This window comes from Batrachochytrium dendrobatidis (genome assembly GCF_000203795.2).
Source record: "Batrachochytrium dendrobatidis JAM81 unplaced genomic scaffold BATDEscaffold_1, whole genome shotgun sequence".
NCBI classification, from domain to species: Eukaryota; Fungi; Chytridiomycota; class Chytridiomycetes; order Rhizophydiales; genus Batrachochytrium; species Batrachochytrium dendrobatidis.
Genome location: NW_006281099.1, coordinates 145,647 through 167,676, shown reverse-complemented (window position 1 = coordinate 167,676; position 22,030 = coordinate 145,647). Strand labels below are relative to the sequence as shown.

Sequence of the window (22,030 nt, the reverse complement as noted above, 5' to 3'; positions counted from 1 at the left end):
AATAGGCAATAGTTGAATATTCATTATGCTTTTATGCTACAGATTGACCGATATTCTCAATTCAATAAACACAACAAAGCCATATGATACAAACTATAGTTTTGACTGAGATTGTCCATTTTTGATATAACCATGCATTGCAGAATTACTGAATATTGGACTCGACTGTTTTGATGTTGTTAATCAAACTATACTTTGTTGTATGCTAATATCAGATATATTCGCGTTCTAATCCAAGAAAATAAAGATTGCATGGCTCGGTAATGTAACTTGTTTTCATGCCAATCACACAATGTTTACTTGTAATGTTTGATGTGTAGAAAAGGAGTGCTGATTTAAATGACCTGATCCTCTTGATTGAACAAGACGTTCCTCTTTGGTCTTGTTCTAACACAATATTCAGCATTCCACTTAGAGTCTGTACGATAGCCTGAACCAATCGTGCAGTTTTATAAAGAATTCATGTCAAGATGCAGCAGTAACAGTTTGCTTGGTGCCATCAGAATGTCATGAAGCATGAAATTGACTTGAAATATAAACATTTCTGCCTTTTCATTCTTTTTGTCTTCAGCTGCGATAATCCCATCCTGTTAGCCTTTGAAAATCCTCATTATATACAAGCGGTTGATCAAAACTAGACTTCATTAGATAAAAGTAAAATGTAATCCATTTGTTCATTGCAGGTTCATCAATGCTGCCAATGAACAGGTTTATTTTAAAAACCATCTAATCCTGTTTGATATGCTTGAACATCTGTATTAGTCATGTTTAAAAAGTCGGAAGTCATTGGTGATATCACTTCATCAAGCAGCACATTAACCTGTCATGCTGGAAAGCAAACCTCATTTCTTTCAAAAAGCCTCGAGTATGGTGATATGCTTCCACCGGAAGTCGAGGAAGGCTGTATTGAATACAAGGTTCAGTCTAATATTATCCGGTTTCCAATTGAATAGATTCCAGTGTATGGACTGCAGTGGCAGCATCACCAATTAGCTTGGAGTTTAATTCTAATTGATATTTTGGCATCTATTTCAACCCATCGTTTGTCTTTTACAATGTATATCGTATAGCTCAAACTAATCGATCCCACACCCGAGCGATTACAGCATTTGGTTACGCAGTTGAAGTGGAGGTGGGATTGCTATGTTCACGTCATCCATGTCATCACAATGCATAGCCTTGCTATTTGATTTGATACCATTTAGACTACTGATTCATTTAGCAATTATAATCTAAAATTGCTCATTTATGTAATTCAACTCGACAAATTAAACATGATTACTGCAGACTGGCTGAGGGATCTGGCGAAGCCATTTACGAAATAGGCGTATCGGATGATGGAACTCTTGTCGGTTTATGCCAAGAAGAAATGGATACATCGCTCTCTACTCTAAAAAAAATGGGGGCAACTCTCAATGCAGACATGTCTATAGCTCGAAAGCAATATGTTGGGAAAAATCGATGTGTGGTCGAGGTTCTTTTTAAAAAGGCGCTATTTGACGATCACCACTTTCTTGAAATTCGGGTTGCTATTCTAGGTGGTTTGGACGCTGGAAGTGAGTTTAGGTGCACTAGGCTTGATTATCTATTTTTATTCAATTACATTCAATACTTATGCTGCATCCTTTATGCCATTTTAATTTGGTAGAGTCTTCTCTACTGGGAGTATTGACGCATTCTGAAAATGACAATGGCCGTGGAAAATCTCGCTTGAATTTACTTCGACATCCTCATGAAATTGAGAGTGGACGCACCTCGTCCGTCTCTCATCAAATCGTTGGATTTGATGCACAGGGAAAACTCATTAATTATGCATCCAGTAATATTTCCACATGGAATCAGATATGCGAACTCTCAACAAAGATTGTTGCATTTTTAGACATGTGTGGCCATCCCAAATATCAAAAAACTACAATTAGTGGTTTGATTGGAACTGCTTTTGACTATTCGTGTCTTATCGTCAACTCCAATGCGTCAGGACTTCCAGATGTAGCACGTGAACATATTGGGATTTCTGTATTGCTCAACATACCAGTTTTTGTCGTCATGACTAAAATTGATGTTGCATCTCCAAATCACCTCATATGCACGATTCAGTCACTCTTGGCATTACTGAAATCTCCAGGTGTTTGTAAAACGCCGCTGATTGTGCAAACCAAAAACGACCTTGTAGCTTGCGTTCCAAATTTTGTATCTGCTCGCACTGTTCCTATTTTTCTCACCTCTAGTGTCACTGGAGATAACCTCGATCTTTTGATAGAATTTTTAAATATTCTACCCAGACCGCCATGTAGTTTTGAGCAGTATTTGAATAATGAGGCCGAGTATCAGATTGAAAAAGTTTACTCTATTCCTGGGGTTGGGTGTGTTGTTGCAGGAATTATGGTGTCAGGACGTATGCATCTTTCGGGTAGCAAGCCTATTTCCTGTTATTTGGGTCCAGATCGAGGAAAATATATCCCCGTGTATGTTTGCTCCTTACATCGACAAAAATGTGCGGTTAAACATGTTCAAGCCGGACAGATAGCAACATGCGCTTTGTTATTTCAATCCAGTTCATTGCCGGCATCTTCAGCACAAACACATGTGAATAAACCCAACTTGTGCTCATTTGAAATACCAGAAACGCAGTCTCGCATAAAACATCAAAACACCATCACACAACCATCAGCAAATTCATGGATTGACACTCCTCCTGCTGGATTTAAACTTCGTCGTGGGCAAATTCTTGTTACTACAGCAAGCTTTGCTACTCTCCCAGAAAGCTACTGGGAGTTTGAAGTGGATATGCATGTACTTTACCATTCGACGTGTCTGACATATGGCAGTCAGGGAACAATGTATTGTGGTGTTTTGAGACAAAGCGCCAAAGTTGTAGATATTTGTCCCGCGAGTCCGGTAATCTGTACTAATGGTATATTATCCAGCGCGCCTACATCTCGCGCTCCAACATCTTCCGAGTTTTCAGCTGCAAGCCAAGATGACGAGTCCATTCATTCAAATCACCATGGCTCACATCCTGCTTCATGGGATACTAATCAAGCATCTGCAATTGTCCCAACGTTTAATTCAGACAATACATCTGACAATACCAACAATGCAACAATGACTAGCTCTCCATCACCTACGTGGTCGGAATGGACTGATGCGATGGGTGGTCAAGTTAGTGCCGCATGGGCACAACCAACCAACTTGCCCTTGTGTAAACCGAAAAACCGACGCAATACATCCTGTTCATCACGAGGTTCGGATGGACACACACCACTTTGCGTCAGTACGTTGACCTTGAATGATATCACTGCACCCGCTTCGATACAAAAACAACATGCTAATGCAAGACTGTTTGGGATCAACTTGAAAACTGATCATGCAGGCGTGGATACTTGTAATACATTTTGCACAGCGGGTATGCCTTTTCAACGCGGTAAACGGTCATCAAAAACCCGTCGAGACAGTATTGTGAATCTCACCAATACTGTCACATCAAGGCTAGTAACGGGTGATCGTGGTCGTGTTCGGTTTCGGTTTCTCCACGAGCCGGAATGGCTTGTGCCAGGTCGAACTGTTTTTTTTTGTGGCACAAATCGTATGAAATGTGTAGGCAAAATCATTGCAGTTTCATAACCATAGCTGGGTTAAATCATTGTAATCCTTCAAAACTTTATCGAATAAAGATATTGAATCACGTTTTATCTTGCAAGACGCAGAGTAGATGTTAAAATCATCTTTGTTTATTCGGGTCATATGTTAATGGAGATCCTTTCATTCAAAAGTTGAATCGTTTATTCAACAGGACCAACATCATACATGGCTACAAAGTCTCGTGCGGTTGACTGCCGGCAGTACCTGATCCTTGCTGTGAATGACTTGAATATGCTGTCCGAGTTTTCCGTCTCTGCTTGCCTTCAAATTCGTGCCAGTCACCGTCAATAATCGGAAGTCTATTTACCACGTATCAAATAAAAAATGAACACACCACTCATTCCACCACAATACACAACCAACTACAACTTACTGCCAAGGATCACAGGAAATAGGTGATTCAACAGTAAAAAACGGATGTTCTAAAACTGATTTCACAGTCAATCTTTTAGCTGGATCGAGTGCCAACACCCGATCAATCATATCTATCGCCATGGGTGACATATTCAATTTACGCATATAGTGTTCGACATTTCGACTGGTTTTCGCAAATTGAAGTAAACCGTGCCAACTTAAATCTTTAACACCTGGCCAAACTTCTACTGTTGGAGAACCACAGATACGAACAATGGCGTCCATTTGCTCAATCTCGGTTCGTCCTTGAAATATTGCTGTTTTAGAGAAAAATTCAACAAAAATGCAACTGTAGAGAGTTGTGTCAATGCATGGCAAAACGGAAAATACACATGTCTAATAAAGCAACCGACATAAGCGCATCAATGCACTTGAATGTGACCTACCCTGCACTCCATATATCCACTTCAAACCCATATGATGTCGATCCAAGAAGAAGTTCTGGAGATCGATACCATAGTGTTACGACTCTATTGGTGTAATCAAATCCAGGAACTGCTTCACCAGAATCTTTATCAACATGAATGCGACGTGCCAAGCCAAAATCTGCCAATTTAAGTTCGCCAACACTATTCAATAGCAGATTTGCACCTGTATTGCGGATAAAAAAGTTGGTATAAACTGCTACTTGTATCATACGCCACATGGTATAAAACGAATTCCAGCCAACACATACCTTTGATATCACGATGAACAATATTGTTGGCATGTAAATACCCGAGCCCTTCAAATAGTTGTTTTGTAAGGCACTTGATATGTGACAAATCATACTGTACTGATCCGTGCTGCAATATTCCTGTAATATCATGATCCATGTATTCAAAAACCATATACATGTGGATGTCTTCTGGACCTTTACAGAGTTCAACATTCAGGATTAATACAATTCAGATAGCAGTCATTTAAAGGATACGACTTTACTCGTTTATACAGTTGATACAATTTACCTTCAGCAAACGAAATCATTGCCTTTAATTCAACTATGTTTCTATGTCGCAAAGATCTCAAAATTTCAATTTCTCTAATCGTTGTGATTGGAAACTTGATTGTAAAATTGCAGACACAGCAAACATCAGGTTAGAATGGACAAAAATACAAACCAGCATCTTGTACAATAAACGTCTATAGAGGCTTGGCATCATGTTGGACTTACACCACTTCTGTTTTTGTCTTTTCCCTTGTCATCCTCCCGAAGATAGATCTTTTTGAGAGCCACAACATCTCCAGTTTGACGGCAGACTGCCTTGAACACCTTTCTATTAAGATAATTTAGTAGCAATACAGAAACCCAATCAGATCCAAATTCTACAAATTCAAACGATATCAAGTAGATTGTATGCATTGCTTACCCATATGTACCCTCTCCAACCTGATGTGCAATATTGTAGTCGTGCTGTTTTCCGTAAACTGGAAAACGCGCCGATCGTGATGTATGTGCTGATGTAGAATATCCTCCAAATAAAGAACCACTAGAAGCCATGGCAGTATGCGCTTGCTCATAATTGGAGTAATTATTTGCATATTTTTCAGAAGTGTGTTGTATGGATGGGTGTATATTGGAATTGGCGGGTGTCTGCAAAGACGCTTTAGTCATGGCTGTATAGGGTTCCGAGGTAGGAATGGATGGTGGACGTTGAAACCGACCAGATTGACCACGCACGTCTTTTTTTGTGGTGTATTGAGTGGTACGATTATAGGATGAGTACGATGGTTCCAAAGATTGTAGATTTTGTCCCAAGACAGGTACAGATGAAAGTGATGATACTGGTTGAGTAGACAGAGTAGTAGTGTAAAGATCTGTACTAAGCTCTTTAGTTGGTAAACAAGTGGATGCGTTTATGCTTGAAGACTCTTTTGCCGAACAAGAATCACGAGAAGAATATCGTTTTAGTGGCATTTCTGCAAGTTCGAGCGAGTATGGATTCAAGGCAGAAAACGAATGATTGTATGTATTGGTGTTGGAAAGAGATTTCCTATTCACAACTTCGGATTTGGTTTGAACAGGTTGGTTTGATTTTTGGTTAGATTTTGAAACAGTTGGTCGAGATCTAGATAGTGGAGGTGGTGAATAAGTCGGTGTTGTTGATTCTGGAGGTGATTTTGATAGGGATGTATTGACTGCAGGTTTTTGTGGGGCTACGGATGTTTGTTGAGTTTCAGTAGTAATATGGTGTCTTTCTGTAATAACAGTATCAAAAATAAGCACACAAAATGCCAAATAGAAAATTAAAACATGTATATGTATAAAACGATCAAGATTATGTTGAGTGATTTAATCAACTCACCATCTACAGCCTTTTTGTCGCTTCCAAGCCAAGCAGTGATTGCACTATGCATTGATCGCGATGCCGCAACTGGTATCTTACGCTTTGGTGAACTTGTGCTGGATTTTGAAACTTTACCAGCAACTTCATGAAAAGTATAGACCATTTGTGTTTCTGCGAGTTTGTGTGAATTACTCTCTTTTACATAAGAGTTTTGGGTTGATCTAGATTCTTTGGATTTAAATGAAGGCTCTGCAACTAGATACTTTTGAGTATTATCAGTTGAGCGCTGAGAAGACGCGATGGCCATGTTTTGAGCAGGCTTGGATACAGCCGAGATATTATCTTTGATAGGGGACGTAGGGGTAGTTGATGACTCGACCATTTCAGTGTGTTTACCAATCGAATCTGTCAACGTCCGAATCGTTTCCCCGACCTGATGATTGGAAAACGAAGATGTGGACATGTCACAAGTAATGGGTGATTCAGCATTCTCCGAATGCGTGTCCAAATCCATAGGACTGTGCTCATCATCATGTGTATGCGAATGATCTTCCGTATAAGCCACTGTGATTTGTTCTGTATCAGCAGCCACGCTGACAATGCCAATAGATTCATCTACACACACATGGGTATCAGTATTTTCGAAATCCTGAAGAGGAGCAACTTTTAATGTGGCTTCGGCAATAACTTCTTCAATAACTTCTTCGGTATCCATATTGCAATTAGTAGTTGATTTTGGTTCAAGGGTTATTGTATTTTCAACTGGGATTGTATCTGATGTAGGCTGGTTGAGCTCGGCTAAAGTATTATGATTTGTAGTGACTTTTCCTGGAGATGTATGGGAAACAATGGGTTCAAGATTGGGTATATAGTTTTGAGGAATAGCGTGAACAGCAGTAATTGATTGGGCTTCAGTCATGACTTTGTTGACAAGTGTTTTTTCAGATGAAGTAGCCATTGAATCTTTGCAAACCGTAGTGTCTGCTATGGAGTCGATTGTGGTTGTTGCTATTGCCGAGTTGTTATGGTGAAGATCTGTTATGACGGACTCTTTAGATACGGAATCCGTGCTTTCTACTGTTAATGGTGACTCGGTAACCATGCTGGATGAAGTGTGTTTTTTAGATACAGTGTCAGTGGAAAGCAGGGTTTCAATACATTTATCTTTAGCTATAGGCTTTTCAAGAGAGTCATGAATATGAGTTGAATTAGTGATTGTTTGATGCACAATTGTTTCAATAGCGTGCTTTGTATCCACTGGATGTGTTGCTGTTGACTCAATGACATGCTCAACTGGTGGATCAGGATCAGGATCAGTAGCAGTATCAGTATGTTTGGCTTGAGTAATAGTTGTGTCGTGTGCTTCCACCTTGACAGTTGCTGTCGAAAGTTCAGCATCGACATTGGTGGAATTCAAAAACTCTTTCTGTGGATATTCCGTTAACATGACATTGCTTGATTCATTATCCAGATTGTGTTGGACATCATCATGTCCAAAAGATGCTGAATTGGTATCAAGCGATAGTTTGGATGAATTCAACGACCTGTCTATATCGTTAGTAAGCTTTACCTGCACGGTTGACCCAGCTGTTTGGTCTATATCGTTGATCAAAGATTGTTTTTTAAGTGTCTTGGAGTCATCCTTTAAATCAAATGAACTGATTGCTGCTAAAGAGGCCTTTGCAAGGCTTTTTGACCTTTTTTTAGCGGTAGTTGATGCAGTCCGTTTCCGAGTGGTGGTTGCAGAGCAGCTTGCTTTCCGCTTATGATCGAGTTTAGTAACAGGAGGATTTAAAGGTTCTGTCTGTGCATCTGAAACCAGTTCAAATCCTTTAGTTTCTAGAGTGATATCGTCTATGACGGAGTCGGTGGTGGTATGACTACTATGTTGAGGATTATCAGCAGTTGCAGAATCCGACGCATTGCAAGGATCGGTACTGAGGGTTGTTGCAGATATGATTTCAGCAAAAGAATCAGCAGCGATAGAGTCAGTGTCGTACATTGGAAGTATCTGAGCTGACATGCTGTTGTTGGTGCGTCTAGGCCGTAAACGACTTCGGTCCAAGTTTTTATTCATGAGATTAGTATTTTGATGGTAATCGTATTTGCAGTTATTATTCACGTAAAATACAGTTTTTCTCTGCTTTGAAAAAGCTGCTTGAATACTCGCTGTATTGACTGCACTCGATTCTTTCAAATGTTCATCTAAGTACACATTGTGGTTTAAACTTGTCTTTACTCTTGGTAATCATACACTGTAATCCAGATATTGAGTGGAATGTCAAACTCATTCCAAGATTCGCGTTCTAATTCAAGAAAACAACAGTCTTGAGAATGCAACTTGCATGTCAATCATTCTGTGTTTTGTAAGAATTGGACATTGAACAATTGTGGGATTTTCTTTTTTAATCTTGTATACAAGACTGAAAAAAAGACTAGCCAGCTAATGACTGGAAAATAATACTGTTCAGTAAACTGACACTCGTTGTTTTACGAGTGTTTATCATGTACTTTGACATGTTTATTGGTGTTTTACATGAATACGACTGTCATTGCAATGCGAGGCTTAAATCTTGACTTTGAGTAGAATGTTCCAGACGCTGAACAGGTCACGTGTAAGCTGGGTTTGATTAAATGACCGAAGCAGTCGTCATGCCAACAGTTTCCCAAACTGCTCATGTCGATCCAATATCACCAACGCTCTACTTGGGTTCCATCCGGCTCTCTACAAACATACTCGGCTGATAATTCATTCACTCCCTTGGTTCAGTCATCTTCATTACCACATTCAATGGATACCAGCATTAGAAAACGATCTTGGGCTACTCATGCCACGACTGCTATTTTGAAAAATGATACAATCCAGTCTAAACGCATTAAGCTAGCTACAACTGAGCCATTTTGTCAGGTCGATGTCTCTAATAAAAGCAAACGACCATGTCCAGACGAATTTCCCATGGATACGAGCGTAGACTTGGATCGTTACACGACTGAGTTGCCAATGCACAAGCGTATTTGTTGTCGTTCAGAGCCAGATTCTACACTTGATGACCTGGTTGAATCTAATTCTCCATATTCGATTCAATCCAAAGCAGATACCAGATGCATTGATAATCAAAAGAACATCAATGCGCTCTCATCTCAATGGGTGGATAAAAGTTTGGCTATTCCAGCATGCAATCCACCTTGGTCGTTGGCAGACGCTTCCTTTGAATGCAACATTGATGTGGATGCATTTTGTCGAGCACAATTCCAACCGACATCCAAGCCCACGAGTTGTCTATCGTCCTATGAATTCGCTGTTGGTGGAGGCCAGTTAGTTCGATGGCAGGAGCCTCTTTCTCCTGGCCAGATTCTTGCTCAATCTAGCCAGTGCACAAAACATCATACAGATGCGCATGTTGCAAACTCTTCCGATATGGACAATGACGATCCGCAGAATGAGCTAGAAAACTCGATTCCAATGGAATTGTAAGCACAGATTAAGCATCACGCTCCATGTTTTATATTTATATCAGTCAACCAACGCAGCATCAGTTATAGTAGATGTGAAATAGTTTGGCAACTCGAATAAAGCTACTCGGTATATAAATCTCAAGTTGTAATTCATAATAGCCGATAGTACCGTATCAAAGCAAACTGCTTTAAAAGAAAAGGGTAAGCGGGAGTCTATGCCGATGGTAATTGGTGAGCCAAGGGCTATAAATGGCCAGCTTCAACCCCGCATCAATTAGCACTCAAATATATACTGTAGTTTGGGTTGGTTGCTGATACTATCAGCTAATCTATTCCGTTTTAAAGCCACGTTAGCTTATTATACGATACAATGCCAGACCCAACTATTGCAAAACGCATGAAGACGATGTTAGAATCGACTAAAGTTAAAGCTGCTCCTTCCTCAGATATAGACTGTCCAGAGACCACTGCGTCCTTTTTTTCTAAAATGACATTCAGCTGGCTCAATGGTATTCTGATGCTGGGGTGGAAGCGACCTTTAGTACCCGCTGATATCTATAAACTTCCAAGTCATGTACAGGCAGCTAATCTTTCAGATACCTTTGAGCAGGCATGGAAAGAAGAGTTGAATGGCTGTTTGCATACTGATCATGCTACGCCAATTTTAGTTGATGGAGCGGTCGGCCGTGCAGTGGCCGACACTCCTAAAAAAATGCAACCCTCATTACGTCGAGCAATCACACGAGTTGTTGTTTGGGATTTGCTTCCGCTTACCTTGCTTCGCATAGCTGGCGATGTATGCGCCATGACCTCTCCGTTTATGCTCAAGTTGATTATCGGGTTTGTTACCGACTCTAAAATCGCCATTGCAAAAAATACCGAAATGCCCCCATTGAGTCATGGGTGTGTTGATCTTTCCAATATTGTTAAATGCTGCAGTCGTCATATCGTGCTTGGGTTACTCACTCTGGTTTAAATTATGAATAGGTTTGGTTATGCAATTGCTCTTTTCGTCCTCCAATTCACATCTACACTGTTGCAAAATCAGTTTCTCTATGGTGGTATCCAAATGGGCATCAAGGTGCGTGTTGCTCTATCTACCATGATCTACCGTAAATCTCTGCGTCTTTCTGCTGCTTCTAGGCAAGACTTTAATGCCGGAAAAGTCACAAACTTGATCTCGACGGATATGTCTCGTTTTGAGATTTTTTTTGCCCTGCTTTCTACATTGTGGACTGCTGCCATCCAGGTTGTCGTGATTGCTATTCTTTTGGTATGGCAGATTGGTCCAGCCGCTTTTGCCGGTGTTGGAATCATTGCACTCTTTATACCTCTACAGCTGGTTATTATGCGTATGCTTACCAAGATTCGATCTAAATCGGTCCTGTTGACTGATTCCCGCGTCAAGCTTACTCAAGAGATATTTCAGGGCATCCGCGTTCTCAAGTTTTTTACTTGGGAAATCCCCTTTATTGAGCAGATCGAATCCATCCGTAAAAAGGAAATTGTGTTGGTGTTCAAGAAATGGTGCGTTGATTGTCGAGTTTGTATGTAAAAGTATCTGTTGCCATTTAAACCTTTGATCTGTTTGCTCATTCTATTTGAATCTCCTTTTGTATTTAGTGTTGCCACTGCATTCATCATGACATTCTCCATTGCCGTGCCGGGAATGGCAGCTTCCATCGCGTTCATTATTTACAGTCTGAACAATATTTTAGAACCTGGTCCAATCTTTTCATCTCTAGCATGGTTTAATCAACTTCCGATGCCACTATGGTTTTTACCACAGGTTGTTGTTGGATATGCCGAGGTATCTATAGCACTTAAGCGCATGCAAGCGCTACTTCTTGCTCCTGAGCTGGAAGCCCAGCCAGACATTGATCCTAATGCAGAATTCGCCATTGAGATAAAAGATGGCGAGTTCTTGTGGGATTCTCTTCCACAAGCTGTCGTGCCTGTTGAAGATCAAACAAGTCCAAAGATATTTGAAATCAGAAATAAAAGCAAAACCAATCAGAATGAGGCTACTCAAGTGGACACTAGTAAGTATTTCAGTCTAATCATTTGCTTGCTATACTATTAAATGTAGTATTATTGTTGGCTCGAGGTTTTATTTTCAAAATGTACGCTTACAATTTGCATGTCTTGAAAACATGAGTAGCAAATCTAGATTCTTCAAACAAACAAACTGACGCTTTACTCAACAAAAGTATACCTTGTTCCACACTTCGAAATATCAACATACAAATACCACGTGGAAAACTCGTGGCAGTGGTTGGTCCAGTTGGTTCTGGAAAGTCGAGTCTTCTCAATGCATTTGTAGGTGAAATGAAACAACTTTCTGGAACCATACAATTTTCTGCACGTCTGGGCTACGCTTCACAACAAGCATGGATACAAAATGCCAATATCAAGGACAATATTCTGTTTGGACAACCATACGATGAGAAACGATACATTGATACAGTTCGTGCATGCTCTCTTGAACGAGATCTCAAAATCCTTCCAGATGGCGACCGTACTCAAATTGGTGAACGTGGCATCAATCTGTCTGGCGGACAAAAACAGCGTGTCAATTTGGCTCGCATGGTATACTTTAATTCTGATATTGTGCTGTTGGATGATCCTTTATCAGCTGTAGATGCGCATGTTGGACGTGATCTGTTTGAGAATTGCATTCAAGGGGCTTTGAGCGAAAAAACTCGTATTTTGGTTACCCATCAGCTCCATTTTCTGCCCAAAGTAGATTATATCATTGTTATGAGCAACGGTGAGATTAAGGAGCAGGGCACATATTCCAAATTGATGGAAAATGATGGCGAGTTTTCGTTGTTGATGAAGAATTATGGCGGTGTGGACGATGTTGAGGACCATAGCATTCCCAATGACGCGACTGATGGTGTTCAAAGTATTAGTGAGTCTGAAAAACCAGCTATTGATTCGGACTGTGAATCAAACATCAATGACACTGACGACAAAGATGCGAGACAGTTGATGCAATCAGAAGATCGAGCCACGGGTACAGTTGATGGCAAAGTATGGATGACCTATTTTCGTTCTGCTGGTGGAATCCCATTTATCATAGGGCTAGTATGCACAGTTGTATTAGCTCAAGGAGCTATAACAGGAAGTGACGTATGGCTTGTTTTCTGGACCAATCAGTCTATACATGCATACACACAGCAGCAGTATGTGACTATTTATGGCATTCTGGCCATCCTGGCAGCTTTACTTGGATTTGTGTACAGTGCTTACTTGACATATTTTGGAACTCGTGCAGCACAACGATTGCATGAAGCTGCTACTCGGCGCATTGTTCGTGCGCCAACACTCTTTTTTGATACCACACCATTAGGCCGAATCATCAATCGGTTTTCCAAAGATCAAGATGGAATCGACAATACTTTGATCGAGTCATTTCGTGTTTTTTTGCAAACTTTTCTGGCCATTCTATCTGTGTTTGCAATGATCATGTATGCAACACCCATGTTTGCCATTGTGTTTGTTCCTGTGATATGCATGTACTATCTTATCCAATTGGTGTATCGGTCATCTTCGCGTGAATTGAAACGCTTGGATGCATTGGCACGATCACCCATGTATGCTCAAATTGGCGAAACGCTGAATGGAATTGCTACGATCCGTGCATACCGCGAGCAGGATAGATTTATCAAGCGCAACTATTTTCTTTTTGACCAAAACACTGCTCCGTATTATCTTATGATGTCGGCAGGTCGATGGATGTCGGTTAGATTTGAGTTTTTTGGTGCACTGTTGGTTTTTTCGGCAGCTTCTTTTGGATTGATTTCTCGCGCCAACCCATCTTTCACCCCAGCTCTGTTGGGTCTGTCCTTGTCTTACTCTCTACAAGTAACCAATACTCTTAATCGTTGTATTAGACAGTTTACTGATACGGAAATCAACATGAATGCTGTTGAGCGTGTTAATCACTATGCCAACGAAGTAGAAGTTGAGGCTGCAGAAATTACGGATGTGCGACCTCCACCAACGTGGCCGGCAGTGGGAACAGTTGAATTTCGAAATCTATCGATGAAGTATGCACCCGATCTCCCACTTGTTCTTAAAAATGTGTCATTCTGTATTGGCGACAAGGAAAAAATTGGTGTTGTGGGTCGAACTGGATCGGGCAAATCATCGCTTGTTCAAGCACTTTTCCGTATGGTTGAAGCTACCAGTGGATCTATCGTTGTTGACGGTATAAGTATTCAAGAGATTGGATTGAAAGACCTCCGATCCAATATTGGAATTATTCCACAAGATCCAGTTCTTTTTTCCGGCACATTCCGCCGCAATCTGGATCCCTTTGGCCAATTCACAGACTCTAACTTGTGGGATGCTCTTGAGCGAGCCAACATAAAATATAAAGTGTCTGAAACAGAGGGTAATTTGGATGGCCATGTTCAAGAAAATGGAGATAATCTATCAGTCGGACAACGCCAGCTTATATGTCTTGCTCGTGCGATGCTCAAACGACCTCGTATTCTGATCATGGATGAAGCCACTGCAAATGTGGATTACGAAACTGATGTTGTGATTCAAAAATGCTTGAGAGAGGATTTTGTTGATTCGACTGTACTGACCATTGCACATCGACTTGTGAGTAAACCTGTGTTTTTGAATTGTAACGATGGATAGATTGTTTTGCTAATTCATGTTTGTATTTTAGAACACTATTATGGACTATGATCGTGTATTGGTGATGAATGCAGGCGAGATTGCCGAGTTGGATACACCCAAAGCATTGATGGCCAATGAACAAAGCGTGTTTCGTTCTATGGTGAACGAGACTGGACAGCAAAATGTGGAAATGTTTTTAAAAATGTTGAATCTCGAATAAATACTTATTGGATTAAAGTATAGATTTGTTTTTATATTGATTAGTGTATTCTTGATAGAAGTTGAGGGTTGAACAGGTGTCAAGGATGTGGGGTGTATTGGAATAGAGATGTGAGCGTCCGCTTGATTCTTGGTGTTCTATTTTACGTGAATTGCCTGTAAAATATGGATGATCAAGTTCCACTTTTCCAGCTGTTTGTGTTTCTCAAAACCACATACAATATCACGTGATGATTGATTATACTTGCCAGCATTTTTGAAAAAAAACATTAGTGCCAATTTCATTCAAGATAATAAGTATAACAAAGAACCAGTTGTTTGCATTCACTGGAATCAGCCATTAAGCATCAGCAATTTTAATTTGAATATTTAAAACCAATGGATTTATTACAACCACCCAAAGCACCTAAAGTTCCCAAATCCGTTGCAGAAAAAAATGCAGCCAAACGACTGATTGTTGTTCTTGAGCAGGCGCAGCTAGAGACCGTCAAGCTCGGAAAAGACAAGGAATCACATTATGCTTTATTGAATGTTGATGATCACCACCATTTGCTCAAGAAGCATGGCAGAGACCTTTCAGAGTCACGACCAGATATCACGCATCAGTGTTTGCTGGCTTTGCTGGATTCGCCATTAAACAAAGCTGGAATGTTGCAAGTCTATATTCATACTGCCAAGAATACCTTGATTGAGATCAGTCCTCATGTTCGTATTCCTAGAACTTTTAAGCGATTCTGTGGTCTGATGGGTATGTAGATGGCTTGACAAGAAATTGAGATGTCGAGTATGCTAATTGATTGTATTGCATCCAGTTCAACTTCTTCATAAACTTAGTATTCGTTCTATGGATGGCTCAGATAGGCTTTTGAAAGTGATCAAAAACCCAATTACCGATCATTTACCGCCAAACTGCCGTAAAATCAGTATGTTGATGCTGATTGAAATGTGGTCATCTTTGGCTTGTATCAAACGTTTATCCCGACTACTCTGCTGATAACCTGCCAACTCAACTCAATGTTACCTGATTGCGCACTGACTTTATTTCAATGATTAAACTGTTTAGCCATGTCGACAGACGTTCCTGCCGTGCGACTTTCTTCTTATCTACCAAGCGTTCCACAAGATCAGAATCTTGTATTTTTCATTGGAGCAATGGCTCATGGTGAAGACAATTGGGTGGATGACATTGCGGATGACAAGATTTCAATTTCAGATTATCCTTTATCTGCTGCAGCCACATGCTCTAAATTGGTAAGTTTATAGCGTAGTTGGTAATGCTGAATCCATGTGAACACGGTCGATAAAAACTGACGATTTCATTGTGATTCTGAATATGTTGAACGCATGCAGACATGCGCACTGGAGGAGTTTTGGGGAGTGCTGTAATACAATAAAATCGATCATCTAGAGTCGAGTGTTGAAAATACATAAAAGTGAGTGAATACACGTGACTCTTGGACAGATCGTGTGGAGTGGATTTAAGCGAGTTCAACCAGCAGCAGCAAACAACTGCAGGCGACAGTGAATGGAGGGAGCGACCGATGCGACAGTTGATAGTGCCAGTGAAGATATTTCCACTTCGTTTTTAGCACTTGAATTTGACCGTACAACAAAAAAGAAACGTGCTCCTACTCAGGCTTCTACTCAACCAAGTAGCTGGCTTTTACGTCTGTTTGAAAGCGACTTTTTTGATGCCCGTTTAGCCTTGTCATATCTGCATCGACATTCTGAATCTGTTGGTATCCATCATTATATTTGTGATGCGCTTCGCAAGTTTCCTGAAAATGATATCGAGTTTCTGTTGCCACAACTCTGGTGAGGGTCTAGTAATGGAGGAGCTTGAATATCTAGCTATACATGTTCATATTGAATGGCTTTAATTTTGAATTTATTCTGGATTATTTAAACCCTGAGATTGGGAATTCTATGTATTGACATTTGCTCAACCGCCATGTTATGGCTTCAGTTCAGCTTAATTCCATCCATTTATGCGATTTAACTCGATATTATACTGTAGACTAACCTTGGCCACTATATATATGAACTTGAATGCTACTTTGGAATACTTTGAATTTCGATTGATCTTATCAGTCATATGGCCATTACCAGACCAAGTCAATCTGTAGCACTCGAGGCATTTCTGGCAGATTTATGTCGATCCTCTCAACATATGGCTGTAATTGTATGTATTTCAAATATTTCTTATTTTGGAGTTGATACTGGATCATTGAAACAGCATAATTGGCATACTATTCTTGATTTTACTCACATTTTATACAACTCGAATCTGCACGCTTGATAAATCCTAGACATTGTGGATTTTGGATGCTTATTTAAAAGATATGCAATTACATAATGTACAGAATGCTTCTTTTCGACACTGCCAGCGAATGTACCATACCTGTCAAACTATTATTTTTGATGATACACCTGTTTCTCCAGTTGCCACTACTAGTACAGAGTCGAATGCAGGATTGGACAGTGCCGTTTTTTCCAAAACTGTAGAATTATCTTTAGATTCATCCAATGAAATAACTGCACAAGCGTCCAATGATATTTGTCAGGCAGATGACAGCCCAACTCAGATGGAATTTCCAACTATTTCTACCAATCAAGACACCGAGGATAAATTTGCTGCTACTACCACAGCACCTTCAACTCGACTGATTCCAGCATGGCCTTCATTTGGACGCATTTATTCTCATATTCCCCCATCCATTGTTGGCATGGGAGTTATTCTTGCTGGGTTTGGTAACCCAACCGTTTTCAAAGCATCATCTAGAATGATTCTCACTCAGGCACGATATCCTCGTACCATTGATGTGATTGAAGACCCCGATGCAGATATTCTTGAAAATGACAACTCATCAACAGTATCATTTGAAGACGAAGATTCCACAAAGGCTTCATTGGGTCACAAAAGTCCACAGCATTATAATATTTTACCTGCGTTTTTAAATCTCAAGCTACTTACACGGATACCCACCAGTTCACCCTCATTAGATGAACTTTCCAAAGGATCTGCATTTTCGTTTACAAACTTTGTACGCAAAACTACAGGGTTGGTTGCTGCATCAATCAGTGGCAGCTCTATTCATTGCCCACCAGAGTTTGCCGAAACTGCAAACTTGAACGATCAAATACGCAATATCCAAGGATCTACCACATCACCAATTTATGCATCATCAGCGCCAACTAATACCTTTGCCAATCGGCGAGTTTCTACCATGTCTACAGACAGCAACACAACAGCATTAGCTCTTCGCGATCAATCACATTTGATATCGTCACATTACTTTCATTCTGAAATTCAGTTCATTATGACTCTTGTAGATATTTCCGACAGACTTCGAGCAGTTCCAAAATCAGCACGACAGAGCATGCTTGTTGCAGAACTCACACTTCTCAACCATAATCTTCCTGCAGATGTGTGCATTCCATTTTGGTGTCCGTCTGACTCGCAGCATCCGATGCATCATCGTGTTGTGCGAGTCAGTCCTGCAGATGCTGTGGTATTGAATTCAGCCGATCGCGTTCCATATTTAATGATGATTGAAGTTGTGTCAACCAATCATCGCATCATGACTCGTAAAGCTGTCAGGCAGTTGGCTGATGAAAATGGAGGTCACAGTTCAAGAAGAGTGTCATCTCTAAGCGATCTTCATGGAGATCAAAGTAAATATCCCAAACTCTTGCTCATACTGATGAATTGGTCTTTTAAAATGGATTACTGATTTTTAAAACGATTGTGATTTTAGTCGACAATACAGATCAATTGTCTTTATCGAATGCCAGTTCAGCGGAATACTATCGTGAAGTGCTTGACCGACGTCAATCCTTTTCTAAAGCCATTAAACAGCCTACTGTTTTAAAACCATTAACGAGTGCAAACAGTCGCTCTGCAGATATAACAGCTCAATCTTCACACTATATCAATTCTGCGTCTACAATGAGTGCAAACTCTTTATTTAATTCTCCAGGCAGTCAAAGCGGAACAAGTAGAATGACCCATCTGTCATATAATCCACCTGTCCAAAGCGCAAGAGGCACTGGAAGACAGATGAGCATGTCAGCTATAGGCGGAGATGAGTTTTCTGAACGGATGCGAACGGCTGCAGTCATGTTGGCTCAATTATATCAACAACAACAAAAGGACTCTACTGTGCATCCACCGTCTAGGTCTAATACAGTGAGTAATGGCTCGTATAGTACAGTTTCTGGAACAGGGGATGTGTATTCACCACGTCAAAGGCATATATCTGAGCAAGGAACGCTAGCAAATGTTACTACCACTCATGGTCACGTACGGGGACAATCTCCAAATAGAGGTGGCCAACTATTTCGGTCAATTAGTAGTGGTGGTGTTCCACAGTCCACCGACCGACGCACCCATAACACCATGCGTAACGATTTTGAAGCAATCCGTGGTCGTGTGATTAAAGAAATGATGGCTTTGGAACAGCAGCGTATGGAAGCTCTTGCTCTGCAGTTTGAGCAAGAATATCCTACCAGCGATGTACAATCTTCCCACGACTTTAACAACGGCGATACTAAACACAACGAGGCTGCATCGCCTAGTGCTATTGTGTCTGCTGCTGCATCAACCAGTAGTCTCGGAAAAAGATATTCAGTTGTGAGTGGAGTGGAGGAGATTTTACCGGCCAAGCAAGAACAACGACTTCGCACTGATTCATTAAAAAAAGACTTGGATGATCCAAGCGCATCAGTCTTTCGTGAGCCGTGGCGTATCAAAAAAGAGCGTATTCGACTGGCATCTCCATTTGGTCGTCACCCTAATTGGGATCTTATTTCGGTGATTGTCAAGTCTGGAGCAGATCTTCGACAGGAGAAACTTGCCTTGCAACTGATTTCCGAAATGCAGCATATTTGGAGCGAAAATCATGTTTCCGTCTGGGTGTATAGCTTTAGAATGCTAATCACCTCTGAACAGAGTGGGCTAGTGGAGACTATCCGTGATGCCATTTCGATCCATTCAATCAAAAAGGAGGGCTATGCACGCAATCTAAACCAACAGGGAATTGCCTTTACTCTATATGACTATTTCATCAAGGTGAGTGTACTAAACACTTTATAGACTGTGCTGTATGGTTGGTTGCTGATTTTTATATTTAGGAGTTTGGACATCCTGGATGTGATAATTTCCAACGAGCCCAAGACAACTTTATGCGTAGTTTGGCAGGCTACTCCATCATCTGCTATCTCTTGCAAATCAAGGATAGGTAAATTGATTTTGTACAAAAATATAACTTGGATGTATTGCTGCCATGTTTTATGCTCAACAACTAACAAGCAAGACAATGATACTACCCAATGTATACAAAAACCAAATGCGTTTAAAATGTAGACATAATGGCAATATACTACTTGATTTAGAAGGGCATTGTACACATATTGATTTTGGGTTTATGTTGACAAACAGTCCCGGGTCGGTTGGATTTGAGTTGGCACCATTTAAGCTTCCGCAAGAATATTTGGACATTCTTGGTGGGATTCGATCACGTAAATTTGGCGAGTTTCGAGCATTAGTCAAGGAAGCTTTCTTGGCCTTGCGGAAATCTGCCGATTCAATCCTGTGCCTGGTTGAGATTATGGAAAAAGGTGAGAGTTGGTTTTTAATATTGACAGCATGCCAAGTAACTGTGATGGAGATTTCTGGTTATTGACGATGGGCTTTTGTACGTGTATTCACTTGTATCTGCGACTATTGTGGATTGTTAGATTCATTGTTGCCGTGCTTTACTGGTGTCACGCCAAAACCTTCATCGATGCCTGCAACATCTGCTTTATCTTCTGTCTCAATGTCCAATGGAATCAGCATGTCTTCAACACCTGGTGTCAGTGGAATACCTACATCTATTCTCTCACACTCTCCATCTGCCAGTCCTGCTGGCGTACCACCAGCGCGTACGTTGAACGATGGAGCACATTTACCCAACACAAAGTATCCAGTTTCCGAAGCATTACGAGATCGTTTCCAACTCGTCATGACTGAAGCTCAGGTTGGCGAATTTGTCGATCGCTTGATTGACAGCAGCTGCAACAATATGTTTACAAAGTTGTATGATTCATTTCAGGTATGTATTCAACTTGCTTTCAATAGCTAATAAGAGATGATCTACCAAGCCTAAGCGTTTATTTCATTCTTGAATAGTACTATGCCAATGGGATTTTATAGAATGCGTGGCCAAGCTTTGTTCTAGACTATTGTTTAAATATATTCCAATTTATTTTTGGGAAAGCTGTGCGTATGAACCACTTATACACCATATCACAAGTTATCGAATCCTAGCTATAGATTAAGAAATATCTATGCAAGTTTAATAATAATTTATTACAGTCGCATTCATGTAAAGTGGAATTGTTATACTTATTTTGCAGCGACTGCCTCTATTTTGCTTTGAGATGACAATGATTAATGTGTGCTGACTTCTTGATAGATATTCACAACTTTTCAATAAACGCAATGTTCATCATATGGTGCACATACAATCAAACCATTGGTTTAAACTCGAGTTATTCTCTTCTGATAACCCTATATTGTACGCTCATCAGATTCATTGATTGGGATCCAAACATTGGATCCGATTATTTTTAATCAAGCACATTTGCTGTATCCTAAAACCCAGTCAACTAAAACGTTTAAAAACACAATACTGTTCAATACATGGTCACTCATTTCATAGGACTCGTGGTTTATTATGCCATTTGGTGTTCTCTATACTATTAAACCTTTTGGATAGCTGTATCGAGTTAAAAGACGGCAATAAAGTGTTCAAAGTGATCGTCTTTGTCCAGATACATAAAAGGTATTTGTAAACACTCGATGACCTTGATGGAATATATCCAAATCTGGTGTCGGTTCTTGCTGTTTTGATTCACATTGTCGCAGTCATTGTGCAGCCATTTTCGAGTAGCTTGAAAAAAATACTCCAAAACAGTATCTACCATCTCTGTAGTAATGCATACAATGCAAGTGCGAGTGATGGTTTGCAAAGGGTAAGAGGATATCCATCCAGCAGCGACCATCACTGCATCGATGGAATGCAGCAATGATTCCTGTAGATTTGCTTGATGAAGATGATGAACAAAAGTGATTCGATTTGATTCGGACAATAAATGGATTGGAGTGTATAAAAAGATGCATTGAAAGGATGGTGGTGAATCTGCAAGGCTTTCCGTACTGCAAGTATCTGATGAAGAATAACTACATGTTAGAGAATGTGACTCGCTGCAGGTTTCACTACCACTACTTGATGCTTTCAGTTTGATGTGCAACTCAATTCAATACTGGAATCCACCTAATGCACAAATGGCTAATCTCGCAGTTGATGACAAAAGGATGAGAAATGGTCAGCAATTATCAGTAATTGTTG

The 22,030-nt window shown here is 40.4% G+C and overlaps 6 protein-coding genes across 6 annotated transcripts; 5 read left to right on the top strand and 1 right to left on the bottom strand.

The window, feature by feature from the left end:
• Positions 1-764: 764 nt before the first annotated feature.
• Positions 765-3,698, top strand: BATDEDRAFT_33882 (uncharacterized protein; the record flags this gene model as incomplete). Its single annotated transcript, XM_006675618.1, has 4 exons — positions 765-917; positions 1,071-1,132; positions 1,288-1,556; positions 1,649-3,698. The coding sequence occupies 4 exons, from the start codon at positions 765-767 to the stop codon at positions 3,622-3,624; spliced, it is 2,460 nt and encodes an 819-aa protein (XP_006675681.1). The 3' UTR covers positions 3,625-3,698.
• A 12-nt stretch (positions 3,699-3,710) lies between these two features.
• Positions 3,711-5,398, bottom strand: BATDEDRAFT_18173 (uncharacterized protein; the record flags this gene model as incomplete). The annotated part of the gene is made up of 6 exons (XM_006675092.1): positions 3,711-3,941; positions 4,016-4,345; positions 4,443-4,647; positions 4,733-4,900; positions 5,004-5,097; positions 5,210-5,398. 6 exons carry the CDS (start codon positions 5,396-5,398, stop codon positions 3,812-3,814), a joined length of 1,116 nt encoding a protein of 371 aa, XP_006675155.1. The 3' UTR covers positions 3,711-3,811.
• A 3,602-nt stretch (positions 5,399-9,000) lies between these two features.
• On the top strand, positions 9,001-9,798 carry BATDEDRAFT_21180 (uncharacterized protein; the record flags this gene model as incomplete). The annotated part of the gene is made up of 1 exon (XM_006675154.1): positions 9,001-9,798. One exon carries the CDS (start codon positions 9,001-9,003, stop codon positions 9,796-9,798), a length of 798 nt encoding a protein of 265 aa, XP_006675217.1.
• A 387-nt stretch (positions 9,799-10,185) lies between these two features.
• On the top strand, positions 10,186-14,656 carry BATDEDRAFT_18172 (uncharacterized protein; the record flags this gene model as incomplete). Its single annotated transcript, XM_006675091.1, has 6 exons — positions 10,186-10,414; positions 10,472-10,682; positions 10,767-11,306; positions 11,403-11,821; positions 11,938-14,396; positions 14,467-14,656. 6 exons carry the CDS (start codon positions 10,186-10,188, stop codon positions 14,635-14,637), a joined length of 4,029 nt encoding a protein of 1,342 aa, XP_006675154.1. The 3' UTR covers positions 14,638-14,656.
• Positions 14,657-14,915: 259 nt separating this feature from the next.
• On the top strand, positions 14,916-16,022 carry BATDEDRAFT_84466 (18S rRNA pseudouridine methyltransferase; the record flags this gene model as incomplete). Its single annotated transcript, XM_006676147.1, has 4 exons — positions 14,916-15,384; positions 15,449-15,559; positions 15,700-15,887; positions 15,987-16,022. Exons 1-4 carry the CDS (start codon positions 15,015-15,017, stop codon positions 16,020-16,022), a joined length of 705 nt encoding a protein of 234 aa, XP_006676210.1. The 5' UTR covers positions 14,916-15,014.
• Positions 16,023-16,151: 129 nt separating this feature from the next.
• BATDEDRAFT_33878 (1-phosphatidylinositol 4-kinase) lies at positions 16,152-20,946 on the top strand (the record flags this gene model as incomplete). Its single annotated transcript, XM_006675617.1, has 8 exons — positions 16,152-16,451; positions 16,728-16,818; positions 16,946-18,311; positions 18,395-19,707; positions 19,770-19,876; positions 20,077-20,255; positions 20,376-20,731; positions 20,833-20,946. Exons 1-8 carry the CDS (start codon positions 16,162-16,164, stop codon positions 20,944-20,946), a joined length of 3,816 nt encoding a protein of 1,271 aa, XP_006675680.1. The 5' UTR covers positions 16,152-16,161.
• Positions 20,947-22,030: the final 1,084 nt, after the last annotated feature.